Source organism: Triticum aestivum, chromosome 7B, assembly GCF_018294505.1.
Source record: "Triticum aestivum cultivar Chinese Spring chromosome 7B, IWGSC CS RefSeq v2.1, whole genome shotgun sequence".
NCBI lineage: Eukaryota > Viridiplantae > Streptophyta > Magnoliopsida > Poales > Poaceae > Triticum > Triticum aestivum.
The window spans coordinates 121,686,616-121,706,113 of NC_057813.1; the positions used below are offsets into that span (position 1 = coordinate 121,686,616).

At 45.8% G+C, this 19,498-nt stretch overlaps 2 protein-coding genes across 2 annotated transcripts; both read left to right on the top strand.

Annotated features, from left to right (window-relative positions):
• Positions 1-6,681: 6,681 nt before the first annotated feature.
• LOC123163220 (alanine--tRNA ligase, chloroplastic/mitochondrial) lies at positions 6,682-13,230 on the top strand. Its single transcript, XM_044580961.1, has 11 exons — positions 6,682-7,199; positions 7,787-7,965; positions 8,721-8,799; positions 9,227-9,361; positions 9,467-9,616; positions 9,700-9,810; positions 9,892-10,806; positions 11,316-11,588; positions 11,700-11,909; positions 12,334-12,488; positions 12,620-13,230. Exons 1-11 carry the CDS (start codon positions 6,810-6,812, stop codon positions 12,954-12,956), a joined length of 2,934 nt encoding a protein of 977 aa, XP_044436896.1. The 5' UTR covers positions 6,682-6,809; the 3' UTR covers positions 12,957-13,230.
• Positions 13,231-14,229: 999 nt separating this feature from the next.
• LOC123163221 (chlorophyll a-b binding protein of LHCII type 1) lies at positions 14,230-15,335 on the top strand. Its single transcript, XM_044580962.1, has one exon. The coding sequence runs from the start codon at positions 14,323-14,325 to the stop codon at positions 15,121-15,123; it is 801 nt and encodes a 266-aa protein (XP_044436897.1). The 5' UTR covers positions 14,230-14,322; the 3' UTR covers positions 15,124-15,335.
• The last annotated feature ends 4,163 nt before the right edge of the window (positions 15,336-19,498 follow it).

Genomic DNA, 19,498 nt, shown 5'->3' on the forward strand with positions numbered 1-19,498 from the left:
GAGCAAAACATTATCAGCACCAAAACTCCGTGGGTGTTAGAATCATTACAATGTAATCTAGATTATTGACTCTAGTGCAAGTGGGAGACTGAAGGAAATATTCCCTTGAGGCAATAAGAAATTTGTTATTTTATATTTCCTTATTCATGATAAATGTTTATTATTCATGCTAGAATTGTATTAACCAGAAACTTAATACATGTGTGAATACATAGACAAAACACCGTGTCCCTAGTATGCCTCTACTAGACTAGCTCGTTGATCAAAGATGGTTAAGTTTCCTAGCCATGGACATGTGTTGTCATTTGATGAACGGGATCACATCATTAGGAGAATGATGTGATGGACAAGATCCATCCGTTAGTTTAGCATAATGATCGTTCAGTTTTATTGCTACTGCATTCTGCATGTCAAATACATATTTGTCCGACTATGAGATTATGCAACTCCCAGAAATCGGAGGAATGCCTTGTGAGCTATCAAATGTCACAACGTAACTGGGTGATTATAAAGATGCTCTACAGGTATATTCGAAGGTGTTTGTTGGGTTGGCATAGGTCGAGATTAGGATTTGTCACTCCGAGTATCGGAGAGGTATCTCTGGGCCCTCTCGGTAATGCACATCATATGAAGCCTTGCAAGCAATGTGACTAATGATTTAGTTGCGGGATGATGCATTACGGAATGAGTAAAGAGACTTGTCGGTAACAAGATTGAACTAGGTATGAAGATACCGACGATCGAATCTCGGGCAAGTAACATACCGATGACAATGGGAATAACGTATGTTGTCACAACAGTTCGATCGATAAAGATCTTCGTAGAATATGTGGGAGCCAATATGAGCATATAGGTTCCGCTATTGGTTATTGACCGAAGAGGTGTCTCGGTCATGTCTACATAATTCTCGAACTCGTAGGCTCCGCACACTTAATGTTCGATGATGATTTGTATTATATGAGTTATGTGATTTGGTGACCGAATGTTGTTTGAAGTTCCAGATGAGATCGCGTACATGACGAGGAGTCTCAATATAGTGGAGAGGTAAAGATTGATATATTGGAAGGTAGTATTCGGACACCGGAAGTGTTCTGGAATGTATCGGGTACATATCGGAGTACCGGGGGGGGGGGTTATCGGACCCCCACCCCCCCGGGGGAAGATATGGGCCATAGGAGGGAGGCACACCAGCCCACAAGGAGTGGCGCGTGCCCCACCAGGGAAGGAGGTCGAATTGGACTAGGGGAGGGGCGGCGCCCCCCTTTCCTTCTCCCTATCTCTCCTTCCCCCTTTCCCCCCTCCGGTAAAAGGAAAGGGGGGGCAAATCCAACTAGGAACCCTAGTAGGATTCCTCCTACTTGGGCACACCTAGGGCCAGCCTCCTCTCCCTCCCTCCTTTATATACGTGGGGGGGGGGCTACAACACACATCAATGGTTCCAAGCCGTGTACGGTGCCCCCTCCACAGTTTACGCCTCCTGTCATATTCTCGTGGTGCTTAGGCGAAGCCCTGGGCAGATCACATCATCGTCACCGTCACCACACAATCGTGCTGATGGAACTCGTCTACTTCCTCGACACTCTGCTAGATCAAGAGTTTGAGGGACGTCATCACATTGAACGTGTGCAGAACTCGGAGGTCCATTACATTCGGTACTTGATCGGTCAGAACGAGAAGACGTTCAACTACATCAACTGCGTTAAGCAAACACTTCCGCTTTCGGTCTACGAGGATACGTGGACACACTCTCCCCCTCTCTTTGCTATGCATATCCTAGATAGATCTTGCGTGAATGTAGGTTTTTTTTAAATTGCATGGTACATTTCCCAACATTTTCTACTTCTTTTTCTCATATTTGACACTTAGATTCTCAAAAATTGATTGCTTCGTCACCTTGCCTTCAGTAGCCAATGTTAACAGTTTGATTGACTCTTTATCATTTTAAATCAAGTCTAAGTTAGCACCCCTAGGACCATTCTTTTTTAACACGATAAACTTGCTTGAACTTTACGCTCAGGAGTCAAAGTGATGAAAGATGGGCAGTAGAATGATAGGGTTCTTCAAAGATCTAGCCTCTCCACGGTGGCGGGTGGGCAAGGTGTGGTGCAGATGAAGAAAAATGTGAATTTTGTGCGTGTGCGTGTGGGGGTGGGGGAGAGAGCTCATCAGCTGGAGGATTTGGCGTGTCCCATGTGACTCCTGGTTCGAAGTGGTGGACCTAGCCATCCTTGGCGAAGGTCTTCCTCCGGCTAGGTCTACATCTATCCCTTTTAATAACCTTCCATCCTGAAGTGTGTTGGGTCTGATTCCAGCTTCTCCCTCGTGGCTTGTCGTTGGAAGAGGAGAAGGAATCTATGATGGTTGTTCTTCCTCTTTTCCTGTAGTTATAGTTGTTCTAATAAAAACACCCAAATATCTTGTTGGTTCCCTCTCAACTAGTGTCGTTTCCTCTCATCTTGAGAATCCGGTGGTTCTTGGTGTATGCTACAGATCTGGTTTCAATTCACGTCTCGAAGTTGAAGCAATTTGATTTGGCAAGGACATGTGTGTTCTTGCCTAATATTAGGTGTTCCTCTCACCTCTTCCCGGTAATGGTTTCCTCTTGTCTCTTCTACACCGGAGAGAGGTCAACTTTTGGTGATGTGAGATGTGGGTTCCTCTCCAGCTCCTACTCAACCTCGGAGGCCCCTTCAAGAGTTTGGGGATTTGGAGGAAGCCCATCGTGTGGCGAGTTAGCGGTTTAGCTTCCTCTCGGCATCCTTTGCCCTTCATAGGGGTGTTCGGCGATGGTGTCGATCCAAGTTCATCGGTGCCAAGAACAATTTCCTCCTCAATATCCTATGTTGAAGGGTTTTCTGGAGGGCTTTGGTGCTGCCGCTTCATGTCCTTGCTGTTGGAAATATGCCCTAGAGGCAATAATAAAGTGGTTATTATTATATTTCCTTAATCATATAAATGTTTATTATTCATGGTAGAATTGTATTGACCGGAAACTTAAATACATGTGTGGATACATAAACAAATACTGTGTCCCTAGTGAGCCTCTACTAGACTAGCTCGTTGATCAAGAGATGGTTAAGGTTTCCTAACCATAGACATGTGTTGTCACTTGATAACGGGATCACATCATTAGGAGAATGATGTGATGGACAAGACCCATTCGTTAGCTTAGCATATGATCGTCCAGTTTATTGCTACTGCTTTCTTAATGTCAAATACATATTCCTTCGACCATGTGCCGGCGTTCTGGATATGGGGGTATCTAGACATGCCTACATGTGGCCCACCACGTGGCTCCATCGTCGGCCTGGTATGGCGCAACTTCTGCATCAACAACTCAAGACCCTCACGAGGGGTCAAGCCTTGCGAGGAGGACGACACCAAGACCACCGAGGGGATCGACCTCTTCAGGCTGGCTCCCGAGGGGCGGAGAGTTCTATGCAAGATGCACCTCATGAGGCTCAGCTGACGTGAGCCATGACGACCAAGGCCAGGCGGGCACAGAGCGCCAGTTTCCTCTTTGGTGCAAGGGAGGCAAGCCGCATGCGCGGAGTCCCGAGGAATCAGTCAAAGGTTTCCATTCTGGTGCAACGAGACCAAGACCACCAGGACGGCAGGACGGAGGTCATCACCGAGCCCACCGCAGCGTCACGACCAGGGGCTTTTCGCAGGCGAAGACCACTTTAGTTAGGATAAGCTGTACTACTTGTCCCCTTTCAAATCCGGCCGTTCTGGGATCCCTTCTCGCCAACATCTGGGAAGAGGACCAAGGCCACTATAAATAGGACTTAGCCACCACCATAGAGAGGAGAGACATCTAGTTGAGGATGGATCGGATCCACTCTCATCTGACCACCTCACCATCTCTCTCGAGCTCAAGAACACCTCACCTCCTGAGGCCAGTTCATCCACTGTACTAGTTCATCCTCAACCCTTTGAGGCAATCCACCAAAACGCCGGAGTAGGGTATTACACCGCAAGGTGGCCCGAACCAGGATAAACTGATGTGTCATTTTGTCTCTTCGAGCTCGACGCGCTAGGCTTAGGAGGATCGCGAGTAGGCAGGCTGGGTAGGTTGAGATCTCTGCATGCACCCCAGAGTTTGAACCTTTCAAGGGTTTGCGAAACCCGTAATCCGACACCATGAGATCATGCAACTCCCGGATACTGGAGGAATACCTTGTGTGCTATCAAACGTCACAACGTAACTGGGTGATCATAAAGATGCTCTACAGGTATCTCCGAAGGTGTCTGTTGGGTTGGCATGGATCGAGATTAGGATTTGTCACTCCGTGTATCGAAGAGGTATCTCTAGGCCCTCACGGTAATACAACATCATGATAACCCACAAGTATAGGGGATCGTTTGTAGCCTTCTTCGATAAATAAGAGTGCCTAACCCAATGAGGAGCTAAAGGCAGAACAAATATTCCCTCAAGTTCTATCGACCACCGATACAACTCTACGCACACTTGACGTTTGGTTTATCTAAAACAAGTATGAAACTATTTTGCAAGAATAAAACTACGAGTACTTTGCGAGAATAAAACTATGAATAAAATGCAAGATAATAAAAGTGGATAGCTTTTGTCGACAAGAAAGGCATTTGTCCCTAGGTAATCGATAACAAGTATCGGTAATCATTCTTGCAATTTTATATGAGGGAGAGGCATGAGCTAACATAGTTTCTCTAGTTGGATCATATACACTTATCATTGGACCCCTAGCAAGCATCCGCAACTACTAAAAATCATTAAGGCCGTGAAACCCAACCATAGCATTAAGTATCAAGTCCTCTTTACTCCCATAAGCCATAACTCACTTATCCGCGTTTAGGCTGCTGTCACCCCCACAACATCGACAATAAGCATTGCAACACCCTACAGCGGGGCCCCCTCATGTTTGCGCGAAACGGAGGGCATCATAGGACAGCACCATAAATAAAATATATAATCATACCAACCAAGATCACGATTAACCCATAGGACAAAATGGATCTACTCAAACATCATAGGATAGTCAAATAATATTGGGAAATAATATATGGAGTTGAGCACCATGTTTAAGTAGAGATTACAGCAGGGAGAAGAGGTGTTACACCGCTTCATAGAGGGGGGGGGAGAGTTGGTGTTGACGGTAGCAAGATTGTTGATGTAGATTGTCGTCAAGATCCTAGCCCTGGCGGCACTCCGGCGCCACCGGGAGAGAGGGGGAGAGAGGGGGAGAGAGCCCCCTCCTTCTTCTTCTTCCTTGCCCCCCTAGATGGGAGGAGAGTTCCCCCTCTGGTCCATGGCCTCCATGGCGGCGGAGGGGCGGGAGTCCCTCTAAGATTGGATCTCCCTCTTTGTTCTCTTCTGTTTCGCGCTCTCCAGATCTGGCCCTTCATGGTTTCTTAAATTCCCGGAGATCTGTAACTCCGACTGCGCTGAAATTTTTACATGATTCTTTCCATAAATTATCTTTCTTACGCTAGAAGAAGGGCCCCAACCGACCTTCGAGGAGGGCACAAGATACCTGGGCACGCCCTGGTGGGTCGTGGTCATCGTGGACCCCCGTTTGCGTTGATTCCACCTCCCAAAAATTATAAATATTCCAAAATAATTCTCCATAAATTTTTATCGCGTTTGGACTTTGTTTGATATGGATTTTCTGCGAAACAAAAAACATGCAACAAACAAGAACTATCATTGGGCACTGGATCAATAGGTTAGTCCAATAAATCATATAAAAGGTTGCCAAAAATATGTGAAAGTTGTATAATATTGGCATGAAACAATAAAAAATTATAGATACGACAGAAACGTATCACATACAAGAAGCTTGCAAGCAAAGTGACTAAGGATTTAGTTACGAGATGATGTATTATAGAATGAGTAAAGAGACTTGCCGGTAACGAGATTGAACTAGGTATGGAGATACCGACGATCGAATCTCGGGGAAGTAACATACCGACAGACAAAGGGAACTACATATGTTGTCATAAAGGTTTGACTGATAAAGATCGTTGCAGAATATGTAGGAACCAATATGGACATCCAGGTCCCGCTATTGGTTATTGACCGAAGAAGCGTCTCGGTCATGTCTACATCATTCTCGAACCCGTAGGGTCCGCACGCTTAACGTTCATTGACGATATAATATTATATGAGTTATGTGAGTTGGTGACCGAATGTTGTGCGGAGTCCCGAATGAGATGACGAGGAGCTATGGAGTGGTCCGGAGGTAAAGATCGACATATAGGACAATACTATTTGATCTCCGGAAAGGTTTCGAAATGCACCGAGTATTCATCGGGTCACCGGAAGGGGTTCCGAGAGACCTACGAGGAGTTTATGGGCCTAATGGGCTAAGGGAAGGAACACACCAGCCCACAAGGGGCTGGCGCGCCCTCTCCCTGGTATTCTTGATAGAAAACCATTCTACGAAATTACAATCCGATTGTACAGCTGGCCAATCTTATCCGGGCAGATGCCCTCTTCACACGTTGCCGTTTCATATCCACGTGTGAACATATCAACGTGGATGAGATTGGCCAGCTGTCCAATCAGATTGTAGTGACAATTCTTGATGAATGAAACACCATTTTTTTCGCAAGAAAAAAGTGGCCTAATCTTTTTTTTATTTGAGAACAGCCATAATCTCTTTTTTTTTTTAGCAAAAGCCATAATCTGTTGGGTGAAACAGAAAACCGAAGGAGAGATAAGGTTTGGGCCAGCCCAGCCACAGCCTCTCCCTCGCTCCCGAGCTCAGCTCGCCTCCCCTCCGCCTCACCTCGCCGGCGTTGCCAGCTCCTCCCACCCCGCCGCCCTCATGCTCCCCCCAATGCGCCGCCTCGCCTCTTCTCCTTCCATTCCAGCCGCCTATCCACACATCTCCCCTGCGCGGCGCTCCCTCGGGCTCCGGCGACAACATGGTCGAGGGGCGTCGGCAAGGAGGACGTCAGCGACGCCTGTGGTGTGCTGCTCGGGTTCCCTGCCCGTAGCCAGCCAGCCTACAATGACCGGAGCGAATCCGGTGACGGTGGCGGGCACAGAGATACCATCGGAGTGGAGCGGGGACGCGATACGCCGGCGTTTCCTTGATTTCTACGCCGCCCGTGGCCACAAGATACTCCCGAGCTCGTCTCTCGTGCCCGATGACCCCACTGTGTTCCTCACCATAGCTGGGATGCTTCAGTTCAAGCCTATATTTCTTGGCAAGGTGCGTCCGCATTATTAGAACATCAATTCCTCAAGTTTTAGTGGTTTCTGAGAAATTTGGGAATGTGGCGAACAAGTATAGTTTTCACTTTTCGTTTATAGTACTCCAGAAACACAGGAATAAAAAACATTTAACCAATTTCATGTCATGGCATATTGAACCTTACATGAACTAAAATCACAAGAATATGTAATAGAAGTTGTTTGGTTGCACCACATGAGAAATATAGGAATTTGCTTGGGGTATTGGGTGTGTGACATCCAAAGTAGCGGGTAGGAAAATTTCTTGTGGTTTCCAGTCCCTCAAATCAAACAAGTTTTACATGAAAAATTCCTAAGGAATAGAATCCTCCAAAATTCCTACTAATCAAAGACGCCCTTATGTTTCAGTCCATTAGCACAATTCTTAGCGTTATTTGTTGTCCATTACAATAGTGGTGTTTACAGTTCAATTCAATTTCTGAGTCGTTGCAGTTGTAGTAATAGAGAAGGAACTTCGTCATTGTTCCTAGATACACACACTATATTCCAGTCTGTGCCTGTTTGATTTTACTACATGATGAAGTCCGTGTATTGTTACTTTATTAGGAACCTAGGCATGTACCATGTGCCACCACATCCCAGAAATGTATACGGACAAATGACATTGAGAATGTGGGACGCACATCCCGACATCAAACCTTCTTTGAGATGCTTGGGAACTTCAGCTTTGGCGATTACTTCAAGAAGGACGCAATCAAATGGGCATGGGAGCTGACAACCAAGGAGTATGAACAATTCCTTTATTCCGCATGCATCATGATATCCATGATGGTAAACTTTAAGCTGTTTATCTGGAAAAGATTGCCATGTCTCCGCTTGTTATCGAGATGTTGTTCACACATTTCAAATCCATTATTATGCCGGATGTGATCTTTGTCACTTTGTGCTATCCAAATACATTATTATGTCAAGATTCAGCTGTTCTTAAACTGCTGTTATATTACCTCAATGATGTTACTTGCATTTTAACTATCAGACTAGGCAAAGGAATCCACTTTACTCCACTGGGTTTTTATGGGTAGTTATAGTCCCCTGAACTTTTTGGGTCACTTAACCTCCTGAACTTGTTTTTGCTCTACTTAACTCCTGGAATTTATAATAACGGGTCATTTCACTGTTCACTCCCTGACATCACATGTGAATGCTAATGCCATCTTCTACCTGCTTCGCGCTCAATATGTGTTGATTAGTCGGCCAGGCCCACCATGTTGTAGAAAACGATGTCAGCATGCATGTGTTGGAAAAATCACTCCAAAACCAGCCTGGGGGGAGGGTGTATGAAACGATCTGGTATTAGAATTACAATAGTTTAAAGGGGGGGGGGTGGAAATTTGTGTTACTTGAGGAGGAAAGTGGACTTTTTCCTTGACTCAGTGGAATCTTTAGAACATGCTATGAGGTGCCACGCAGCAGCATTCCTGCAATTCCTTTTCATGTTCTGCTAGTGCTACCATTCATTTTGTTTGTGAACTTTGTTTAGGTATGGATTACCCCCAGAAAGATTGTGGATTAGTGTATTTGAAGATGACGATGAGGCATTCTCTATTTGGCTCAATGAGGTCAGTTGTGTAAAACTGCATATTTCTGCAATTTTGCATACCTTCTCTGTTTGTTTGTTTGTTACTGCAGTGATAAACATATAGTACATTTAACCACATATCACTGCCAATTCTCAAATTAATTTAACCCTGTCCATAGTTAAGAATTCACGAGATATATCTATAGACAAAAAACCTTTAAAATCCCCAGAAAAATATGCAACTTTTCCAGAACAACTCAGTTTTAGTAAAAAGAGAGTAGATATTCTGTGTAATGAATTTGTGATTCTTTGCTAGTTATTTGAAATGTCAAACTTGCACGTTTCTTTTGAGAGGTGCAGGGATCGTGTTTGGTATCATGGTACATGACACTCGAAAGATATAATGTTCTTCATTTGGATTTTGCTAAGCTTATAGCAACGAATTTCTTCCTGCTTATTCTATCCAGGTTGGTGTACCAAAGGAACGAATAAAGAGGATGGGCGAGGATGATAATTTTTGGACTAGTGGTGCCACTGGACCTTGCGGACCATGTTCTGAAATGTATTATGATTTCCATCCTGAGAGAGGATCCTTGAATGCGGTATGTAAAGATTCTATGGCATCGATGGTTAAATGTTCAGTATTTTCTATTCTGTATGGAGTTCTCCAGTACTGAAATTAGTGATGTTCATATAGTTGTGTGCAGGATTTGAATGATGATAGCCGATTTATCGAATTCTATAATCTTGTCTTCATGCAATACAACAAAAATGATGATGGATCTCTAGAACCATTGAAACAAAAGAACATTGATACAGGAATGGGGCTTGAGCGTATGGCGCGCATTCTTCAAGATGTAATGCTCGTCAATCCTTCAAATGGTCCATAACATTTTCTTTTGAGCTATAATCTAACTTTGCACAGTTGTCTATTATATAGGTTCCAAACAATTACGAGACAGACTTGATTTTCCCAATAATGGAAAAGGCAGCAAGCATGGCACTAGTTTCCTACAGTAAAGCTGATGATGCTATGAGGACAAATCTTAAAGTAAATCAATCTGGATCTATTACTTGTTTCATGATAAATTAGTTGTATGGACATAACCTTTGGCATTTTCTATCTTGCTAGGTAATTGGTGATCACATGAGGGCAGTTGTTTATCTCATATCAGATGGGGTCATCCCCTCGAATATTGGGAGAGGATATGTTGTTCGAAGGCTTATAAGAAGGGTAGTCCGGACTGGTAGATTGATAGGTATGAGAGGTGATGGGCACGAGAACTCTGAAGGTGCATTTTTACCTTCTCTAGCTGAGACAGTAATTAGCCTTAGCAGGGAGATAGATCCAGATGTTGAATCAAGGCGGAAATCGATTCTTGGAGAACTTCTAAGGGAAGAGCTGCGATTTGTACAGACTCTGGGAAGAGGTGAAAAGTTATTAGATGAACTTCTGGATGAGGCATTAGGTAGTGCTGGCGGGGACAAGCCTTGCCTATCTGGAAAAGATGTATTTCTTTTATATGATACATATGGTTTCCCCATAGAGATTACAGCTGAAATAGCTAGTGAACGGGGTGTTACTATTGATATGAAGGGGTTTGATATTGAAATGGAAAACCAAAGAAAACAATCTCAGGCTGCTCACAATGTTATCAAACTTTCTGTAGGAAATGAGACCGAGATTGTCAAAAGTATCCCTGATACTGAATTTTTGGGCTATGAGTCCCTTTTTGCAACAGCTGTTGTTAAAGGTCTTTTAATTAATGGAAACCCAGTAGAAAATGTTTCAGAAGGTACTGATGTGGAAATACTATTAGACCGAACACCGTTCTATGCTGAATCGGGTGGTCAAGTTGGAGACAATGGTTTCTTATATGTGTATGGAGAGGAAGGTGGAAAACAAAATGCAGTCATAGAAATCAAAGATGTCCAAAAATCCCTGGGGAACATCTTTGTTCACAAAGGCACAATTAAACAGGGGTCAGTCGAGGTTGGAAAGAAAATCGACGCTGCAGTTGATGGAAAACTGAGGCAGGGAGCCAAGGTATGAAACCTACGAATGTTTTTTCTTTCTTCCGTCTTCATGCATTTTATGAATAATTAAATTTTGCTTCTGTTTTCATCCATTTTATAAATAATTAATAGTTGGGCCATCTGTGTGCTTTTGCTGGCCGGCATTTTAGACATTTGTAATAATTTTGTGAGCTTTAGACAAATATCATTTAGGCACCTTTACTGGCTTTAAACAAGATACAAATATTGCTCAAGATAGTTATTTCGTTTTGCTGGTGTCCTCTGATAGCTTAGCATACATTCACATAAGATATTGCTGGTAACTGGCATGAATATCAGTAAAAGGAAATGAGCTCTTTGTGACCTCAATTATCTAGTGTCTTCTCAGTATATGCTAGAACATGATGATATTACTGTTGCCTTGAAACAAAATTTTTGCCTCTAACGAATGCTCATCCAGGAAGTTACCGATTGCATCTTTTGCTACAGCACCTATCTATTTCCATTTCTTCTTTAACTTCTTTCTGTTTCCCTGTCTAGGCTCATCATACTGCTACACATCTACTACAGTCCGCTCTTAAAAGTGTCATTGGTTCAGAGACATCACAGGCTGGATCCCTTGTGGCTTTTGACCGTCTCCGATTTGACTTCAGTTTCCATCGGCCCCTTGCAGAAAAGGAGTTACTGGAAATTGAATCACTAGTGAACCAATGGATTAGCGACGCAACACATCTCGAGACAAATGTGATGGCATTGCAAGATGCGAAAAATGCTGGTGCCACTGCAATGTTTGGAGAAAAATATGGTGAACAGGTTGGTATTTATAAAACAAAACATGGCATTCGAAATTAAGATATTACAGCAACATTTCTGCAAAGTCATATCACAGCATGCGATGTTTAAATTTTTTGTGAATTCTGCTAGGTTAGAGTTGTCGAGGTCCCTGGGGTGTCGATGGAACTGTGTGGTGGAACTCATGTCAGTAATACTGCGGAGATCCGTGGATTCAAGATAATCTCAGAACAGGGAATAGCTTCTGGAGTCAGAAGGATTGAGGCAGTTGCAGGTGATGCATTTGTTGAGTATGTTTGTTCACGGGACAACTACATGCGACACTTATGCTCTTCGCTTAAGGTATGGTCCTACTCATTGTAGCGATTTTCTCTTCTCCCCTGACATGTCATATTTTCTCGATGACTTGAGTAGCTGAAATCTGTGCATCTGATGATCTTCATACTTGTTCAAATGAATTTGGCATTTCCGTTTTGAAGTGCATTGAAACCCACCTATATGCTACATCAGGTACTAGTTGATCTGTTACAGATGCACATACTACATTCATTAAACGTGCAGATTTGACGAAACTTAAATGTAAAATAGGCAGGCACAAGCCTACTTAATTGTAAGCAATACCTTGTCCGATGTGGGTAGTGTGATTAGAGAGTGCAAGAGAGAGAGGTCTGTTGACCGTGCCATTCAAAATTTCCTTGCGCCTGCCATAGACGTTTCAATTATTTCTCATGGAGCATGATATTTTAACTATTAACTTATTTTTCAGGTCAAAGCAGAAGATGTCAACAGCAGAGTAGAAACAATTCTTGAAGAACTAAGAACAGCGAGAAATGAAGCATCATCTCTACGCAGCAAAATCGCAGTGCTTAAAGCAGCATCCCTGGCAAGTAAAGCTGTACTCGTTGAACCTCATAATGTCAGGTAATTGCTGTAACTGTTGCCACTCGTATGCACCCTACTTACTGTACTGTCTATCTGGCTTTCACAAATATACAGTATTTTTGTGCTACTTATTATTAAACCTCCCTCTCCTAAAAATTTGTGTTTTGTAGGATCCTAGTTGAGAACATGGGGGATGTGGATGCTGATGGGCTGAAAAGCGCAGCTGAGCATCTCGTGGGAACCCTCCAAGACCCAGCCGCGGTGATTTTAGGTTCAAGTCCAGGAGACGGTAAGGTGAGCCTGGTCGCTGCCTTCAGTCCTGGAGTCGTGAAATTGGGAGTGCAAGCAGGCAAGTTTGTGGGTGGAATAGCGAAACTTTGCGGTGGAGGTGGTGGTGGCAAACCGAACTTTGCGCAGGCTGGCGGTCGGAAGCCAGAGAACTTACCGGATGCCCTAGAGAAGGCTAGAGCTGAAATTGTTGCAGCGGTATCTTCAAAAGCCAGCTGATCTTCGATAGAGCCATTTACATACATAGGAAATAGAGCATATATTCACAAGCATATGTAAATTGTTGCCCCTTTCTGGGTTTATGTAAATCGTTCCTTCTGGCCACCAAGAGTGCAAGCAGACATTTTTTTGGATCTTTCCTTGACTTCTTCCAAGTGGTATACTGCACCGTGGCGAGTGAAGGTTCATTTTAATCATTTTGTAGCTGGTGGGACAACAGTTGCACATATATGCTGGAATACATAGATTTGGGTCCAGTTTGCAACATGGGAAATGCAGGAATACAGAAACCATGAGAAAAAAAATCTCATGTTTGTTGTTGCTGTAGGCTGTTTGGAAGCTTCGCAACTACTCCCTCCGTCCCATAATATAAGACGCTTTTTGCCACTAGTATAGTGTCAAAAAACGTCGACGGAGGGAGTAAAATACATGAATTAGGGGGATTTGATTTGCCATCTTTAGCTAATGAGCGAAAAGGACAAAGTTATGGTTGTAGATCCCCTGTTTCTTTTTCCTCTGCAATAAGGGTTGTGTCTGCCTAAAAGAACAATCCTTGTTAATTGATCATTATCTTGTACTTTGCCATTTGGCCACTTGTTTATCAGGTTAAAATCATTTTTTTTTCGAACATAGAAAAATGATGAGATATCCAAAGAGTGTGTGGTAGTAGTATTTCGCTTTTAGTGTATTAGTAAGTTAGTCGGATTACAGAACAAATTGCACTTTTGAACACTATTATGTCACGTTTTCACATTGCACTAATTCTTGGCACTTTGTTTTTATGGCACAGTGGTTTATACAAAGATATAACTATTTTCATGAGAAGTTTCCATGACAATGATTTACATTGTTTCCATGAGCATGAACACAAATGTTCAAGGTCAACCCTCACTTTTATTTCCTTTGTATGTCCAGTCCATGCACATAACAGCTGTCAGACGTTTGAATTATACACTTATTTTGCCATGACACCCTTTTCTTACCCACGGAAATAATTAATTATGCACTTAGGATCAGGTTTAACATAGTTTAATCACAAAGCACAGATGCACTCTTTTTGCACAAATTTGTAGACCGATCTTAACTACATCAACACAACCCAATCACCTCTCTCTAGGGAGATTGCCAGCTATCCATAGCCACAAGTGTATCCGATCTTATTGAGACTCCCGCTGCACCAATGGCATCACAGCAACAGATATCTTCCTGGCCTCGTGGGCGACCCCCCGGTGCCCCCTGCTTGCTACACTGCGATAAATAGCCCCCTCATTCTATTCTGTGCTCTCAAGCCATCTCACAGCTCACACTAAGCCTCTCCCTCGCTCCATCGGAGAACCTAAGGGACAACTCCCGTCCTAGCAACCCAATGGCAGCGGCCACCATGTCCCTCTCCTCCCCGGCCTTCGCCGGCAAGGCGGTGAAGAATGTGTCGTTGTCGGCCCTCTTCGGTGAGGCACGCGTCACCATGCGCAAGACTGCGGCAAAGGCAAAGCAAGTTGCTTCAAGCAGCCCGTGGTACGGTGCCGATCGCGTGCTCTACCTTGGCCCACTATCAGGTGAGCCGCCGAGCTATTTGACCGGTGAGTTCCCCGGTGACTATGGGTGGGACACTGCTGGACTCTCAGCTGACCCCGAGACCTTCGCAAAGAACCGTGAGCTGGAGGTGATCCACTGTCGATGGGCCATGCTTGGTGCCCTCGGTTGTGTCTTCCCTGAGTTGCTTGCCCGCAATGGTGTTAAGTTTGGCGAGGCTGTTTGGTTCAAGGCCGGCTCCCAAATCTTCAGTGAGGGTGGCCTAGACTATCTCGGTAACCCCAGCCTCGTCCATGCGCAAAGCATCCTGGCCATTTGGGCTTGCCAAGTTGTGCTCATGGGCGCTGTCGAGGGGTTTCGCATTGCCGGTGGCCCACTCGGCGAGATCGTTGACCCACTTTACCCCGGAGGTAGCTTTGACCCACTCGGGCTAGCCGACGACCCTGAGGCGTTTGCAGAGCTCAAGGTGAAGGAGATCAAGAACGGCCGTCTTGCCATGTTCTCCATGTTTGGCTTTTTTGTGCAGGCTATCGTCACCGGCAAAGGCCCACTAGAGAACCTCGCTGACCATATCACCGACCCCGTCAACAACAATGCGTGGGCATTTGCCACCAACTTCGTGCCCGGCAAGTAAGACACCTACTAGGGTTGACTTGAGGGCTGGCGGGGTGGTCTGATATGTACTACCATCATGTAAATTACAAGAATCCGTGCAAAAGCATTGTTTGATCTGTCAACATTTATTCTCATGTCCTGTATTTAGCTACTTGTTGTAGTTGCACTCTATACTTCACTAGACAACGACTTGTGCACTGGTATTGTTTGATTTATCAACATTCATTCTCATGTCCTGTATTTAGCTACTTGTTGTGGTTGCACTCTACTTTACTAGACAACGACTTGTGCACTGGTAATGTCGGCTGTCAGTAAATATGTAGTGCTCAAATTTGGTACGTATATGGTTGGGAGCTTATTTAGGTTCGGTCAAAATACTTGCCAAATATCAACCAATAGGAATAACCTCAATGCGGGTCGCGGAAATTTGGTCCAACAAGAGTATGTGTTTCGGTGTTGTTTCCTTTTGTTTGCATGTAATACTAACTTCGCGATAATAAACGCTTCCATTAACGTCATCAGGAAAATAAAGAATACAATCGCCAAGAGGTTAAATGCACTTGTTTATAGTTACAATTGATTAACAAGGAGTTGAGAATTGTAATAGATATTATTACCGTAAAAATTGTGGTATGCACTGGTGAGACTCTTTTCATGTGTCCGAGTCAAACACATCTCCTCTGACTCAACCCTAGGCCTCATCGATGTTTCTCTAGGAGCTCCAGTGCCCCTTCCCCCCCTTCAGTTTAGCCAAGTGAGAGTGGATGGAGTACATGCCCGTGGGGAGGGCTGTATGGGTTAGGGGTCCTTGGCAAATGACAGACTTACCCTTGAGATAGTAGGTGGGAAATGTGGTGGAGCTAATCTTTGGTCCATGGGTCCATGGGTCCATGGTGAGCTAGGAAGGGAGGGAGTCCATAGTCAATGGTGGACCATTCCATCTGATCTCTCCATCATGTTAGAGCATCTACAACCCGTCTTGGTAAATCTGACCCCCTATACGTCCGCGGATACATCCGGACGGGTCCTTATATTTCGCTCCTGGCATCCACATACCTCAAATCCATGCAAATCCATGCACGTCGACCATACAAGTCAATGCCACACGAAAATAACAAATGTTGGTACTGAGCATAGATAGTGTTTACATCAATTTATCTTAAGTGCACAACTCAAACATTAGCTCCTTGGTTTCCATTGTGGATCCACATGTGCTCCACAAGATCATTGAGTAGCTGCGTGTGCACCTGATAATCTCAAAAATTCCGATGCATATGTAGAAAGTTGATAAGCTGAGCTGCATCTTGATCCTCTTGGGCTACACCATCACCCTCATCCTCGACAATCATAACATGTCATCAGCTGCCACAAAGTTTTTGATTCCCACAACATTGCACTGCTATGCACAATTCCCCAACGATCTTGAAGCACACCAAATGCCCTCTCCACATCCTTCCTAGCCCCTTCCTGCATTGTTGCAAAGTGGCTCTATTTATTGCCATGCGGTTCAGATATGGTCTTCACAAACTCCGCCCACCGAGGATAGATACCATCGGCAAGATAGTATCCCATGTTGTACTCTCCATCATTGACGGTGTAGTTGTACGGTGGTGATTCCCCGTTGCAAAGCCTCTTGAACACCAGGGACCGTTGAAGCACGTTGATGTCGTTGTGAGAACCCAACATTTGAAAGAAGGCATGTCAAATCCATAAATCATGTGATGCCACCACTTCTATTATGATGGTGGCCTCTTTTGTGTGATACATTCCCCGCGAACCTTTGGGGCAGTTCTTCCATTGCCAACGCATGCAATCAATTGATCCGAGCATTCTTGGAAACCCCCTTGCCTCACCAATAGCCAACAACTTCTCCGTGTCATGGGCATTTGCTTCTCTGAGATACTCAAGTCCAAACACCTCCACCATGGCGCGGGAAAACTTGACAATAGTCTTCAAGCATGTGCCCCCATCCTGACCATCTCACCAACGACATCTGCAGCAGCACCTAGTGCAAGCATCCTCGGAGCAGCCGTGCATTTCTGCTTGGCAGAGAAAGAGAGTTGTGCGAAGCAATCCCTTGTGAGCTTGAAGTAGTCGTCATGTGCCTCCACTCCGTCCACAATGCGCAAAAATAATGGTTTTCGCATGCAAAAACATCGAAGAAACCATGGATCATCTGGGAAAGTAGGGTCGGGAGGAAAGTAGTCCTTGTGCAGTAGCTTTGCTCCGGACACCCTATCCCGGTTGATCACTCGTCTCCCTTTGATTGGGCCCTTGAAGTTGAGAATATGCTCCACTTTCCGGACCATTTCCTCTTGCATGCTCATGAGCATGATCATGTCCACTTCTTTGTCCGAATCCGAGGAATCGAAGAACTCATCATGAATCATTTCATCAAGCTCTGTCGGTCCATACTCCGCGTACGATGAAGCATCGGAATGCATCGTTTTCCCTAATAAAATCACAAAAAATCCGGCCAGACAATGTGTCGAACACATCAAGCGCAAGGCGGAGTCAGAGAGTTGCCGGGTGTACCGCGGTGGCTTCCGGGCCAGCGAAGATGTCCCACGCGATGAAGGACGGGACAGAGGACTGCTCTGCTGGAGCTAGCGGCCCAGAGACTAGGAACGACTGTGGAGCACGCGTGACGGTGGATCTGCAAGACGGACGACGCAGAGGAGGAAGAAGAGAGGAGAGAGCAAATGGATCCGGTAGGTTGGGGGGGATTTGGTGCAATTTGCGGTGGGATTGGGCTATGGGGTTCGACGTGGCGGGCATGCCCAGGAGCGCCCCGACGCTCCCATATCCGCCCAATATTTGGGCTGGATATGAGGGGTGTTGGTCAGTCCGGGTGTTTGAGGTCCGTTTGAGGCACCCGTTGTTAGATGTGTATAGCCTCTGTCTGGTATATCCCCATTGTATAAGGGGTTGCCCGCACTTTGTCACACATGTATATGTAATGGCCTTTGGCCCTCAGTAAAGTCAGTTGCTCACTTATCCAACATGGTATCAGTTGCGAGGTTCCTCTTCCTCTTCCCGCACGCTGCAGCTCTGTGCCTAGCCTTCCTCGTCGCCGGCCACCTCTTTCCCCGTCCCCGGCCACCTTCTCCGCCCCCGACAGCAGCCTGCTGATGCTCTGCCCGCACTCGCGCCTAAGGCTGTGACTAGGGACGCGCCCTGACCGTGCTCTGCCTGCCCCCGGCTGCGCCATCCCCGCTCGGCCAAGCCGCTCCTTCTGCGCGCCCTACCTGCTCCGCCCGACCGTGCCCCCACCGTGACCCGGCCGCGCCATCTCTGCCCGGTCGCGCCCCGGCCGCGCCCTCGTCTGCTGCGCCAGCCACATCTGCCTCTGGCTGGCAGCCGCTGCTCCTTCAGCTGCCGCTGGTGCTGCCCCGGGCTGGCCCTTCTCCTGGGCTCCCCTTCCTCTCGATTCCCCACTCCACTCGAGGTTGCATCGGGCTTGAGTGAGTCTCTCAGCCCCGATCCAGATCGGGGAGAGTTGACCAAAAGAAGAGATTCCTCATGTCTTCTTCGGGCTATGTTGTTGTTCCTCGGTGCTCAGTGATCTTTGATGGCACCAACTACACTGAGTTTGTGGGGTTCATGTGCATCCATATGCGTGGTCTTCTTTTGTGGGGTGTTGAGGGAGTCCTAGATAAGGGGGTATCCGGACAACCGGACTATATACTTTGGCCGGACTGTTGGATTAGGAAGATACAAGATTGAAGACTTTGTCCCATGTCCGGATGGGACTCTCCTTTGCGTGGAAGGCAAGCTTGGCGATTCGGATGATAGATCTCCTTCCCTGTAACCGACTCTGTGTAACCCTAGCCTCCTCCGGTGTCTATATAAACCAGAGGGTTTAGTCCGTAGGACAAGACAATCATAATCATAGGCTAGCTTCTAGGGTTTAGCCTCTACGATCTCGTGGTAGATCAACTCTTGTAATACTCATATAATCAAGATCAATCAAGCAGGAAGTAGGGTATTACCTCCATCGAGAGGGCCTGAACCTGGGTAAACATCATGTCCCCAGTCTCCTATTACCATTAGCCTTAGACGCACAGTTCGGGACCCCCTACCCGAGATCCGCCAGTTTTGACACCGACATTGGTGCTTTCATTGAGAGTTCCGCTGTGTTGTCGCGATAAGGCTTGATGGCTCATCTCGTTGTCAAGGAAAACATCACCTCTGGGGGAGCCCTGGCCCTCGGCCAAACTCTCCGGCTGGGCGGCTTCATCGTAACCGCCCGATCGGCTGTCGCGCCGACGATGACTTCTCAGGTCATCAAAAACAGCCTCCACGTCTATTCGGGAGTCGCCGAACATATGGATCCAATGGAGCTCTCCTCTCTTAATGAGCTCTTGGATCGCATCAGCGCCCTGGGCGTCGCT

Excerpts from the sequence above, each read along its gene's own strand:
- LOC123163220 (XM_044580961.1), top strand. The coding sequence starts at position 6,810 with ATGCTCCCCCCAATGCGCCGCCTCGCCTCTTCTCCTTCCATTCCAGCC. Across the intron at positions 11,589-11,699 it reads GAGAAAAATATGGTGAACAG|GTTAGAGTTGTCGAGGTCCC; the intron begins GTTGGTATTTAT and ends GAATTCTGCTAG. Across the intron at positions 11,910-12,333 it reads ACTTATGCTCTTCGCTTAAG|GTCAAAGCAGAAGATGTCAA; the intron begins GTATGGTCCTAC and ends CTTATTTTTCAG.
- LOC123163221 (XM_044580962.1), top strand. The coding sequence starts at position 14,323 with ATGGCAGCGGCCACCATGTCCCTCTCCTCCCCGGCCTTCGCCGGCAAG.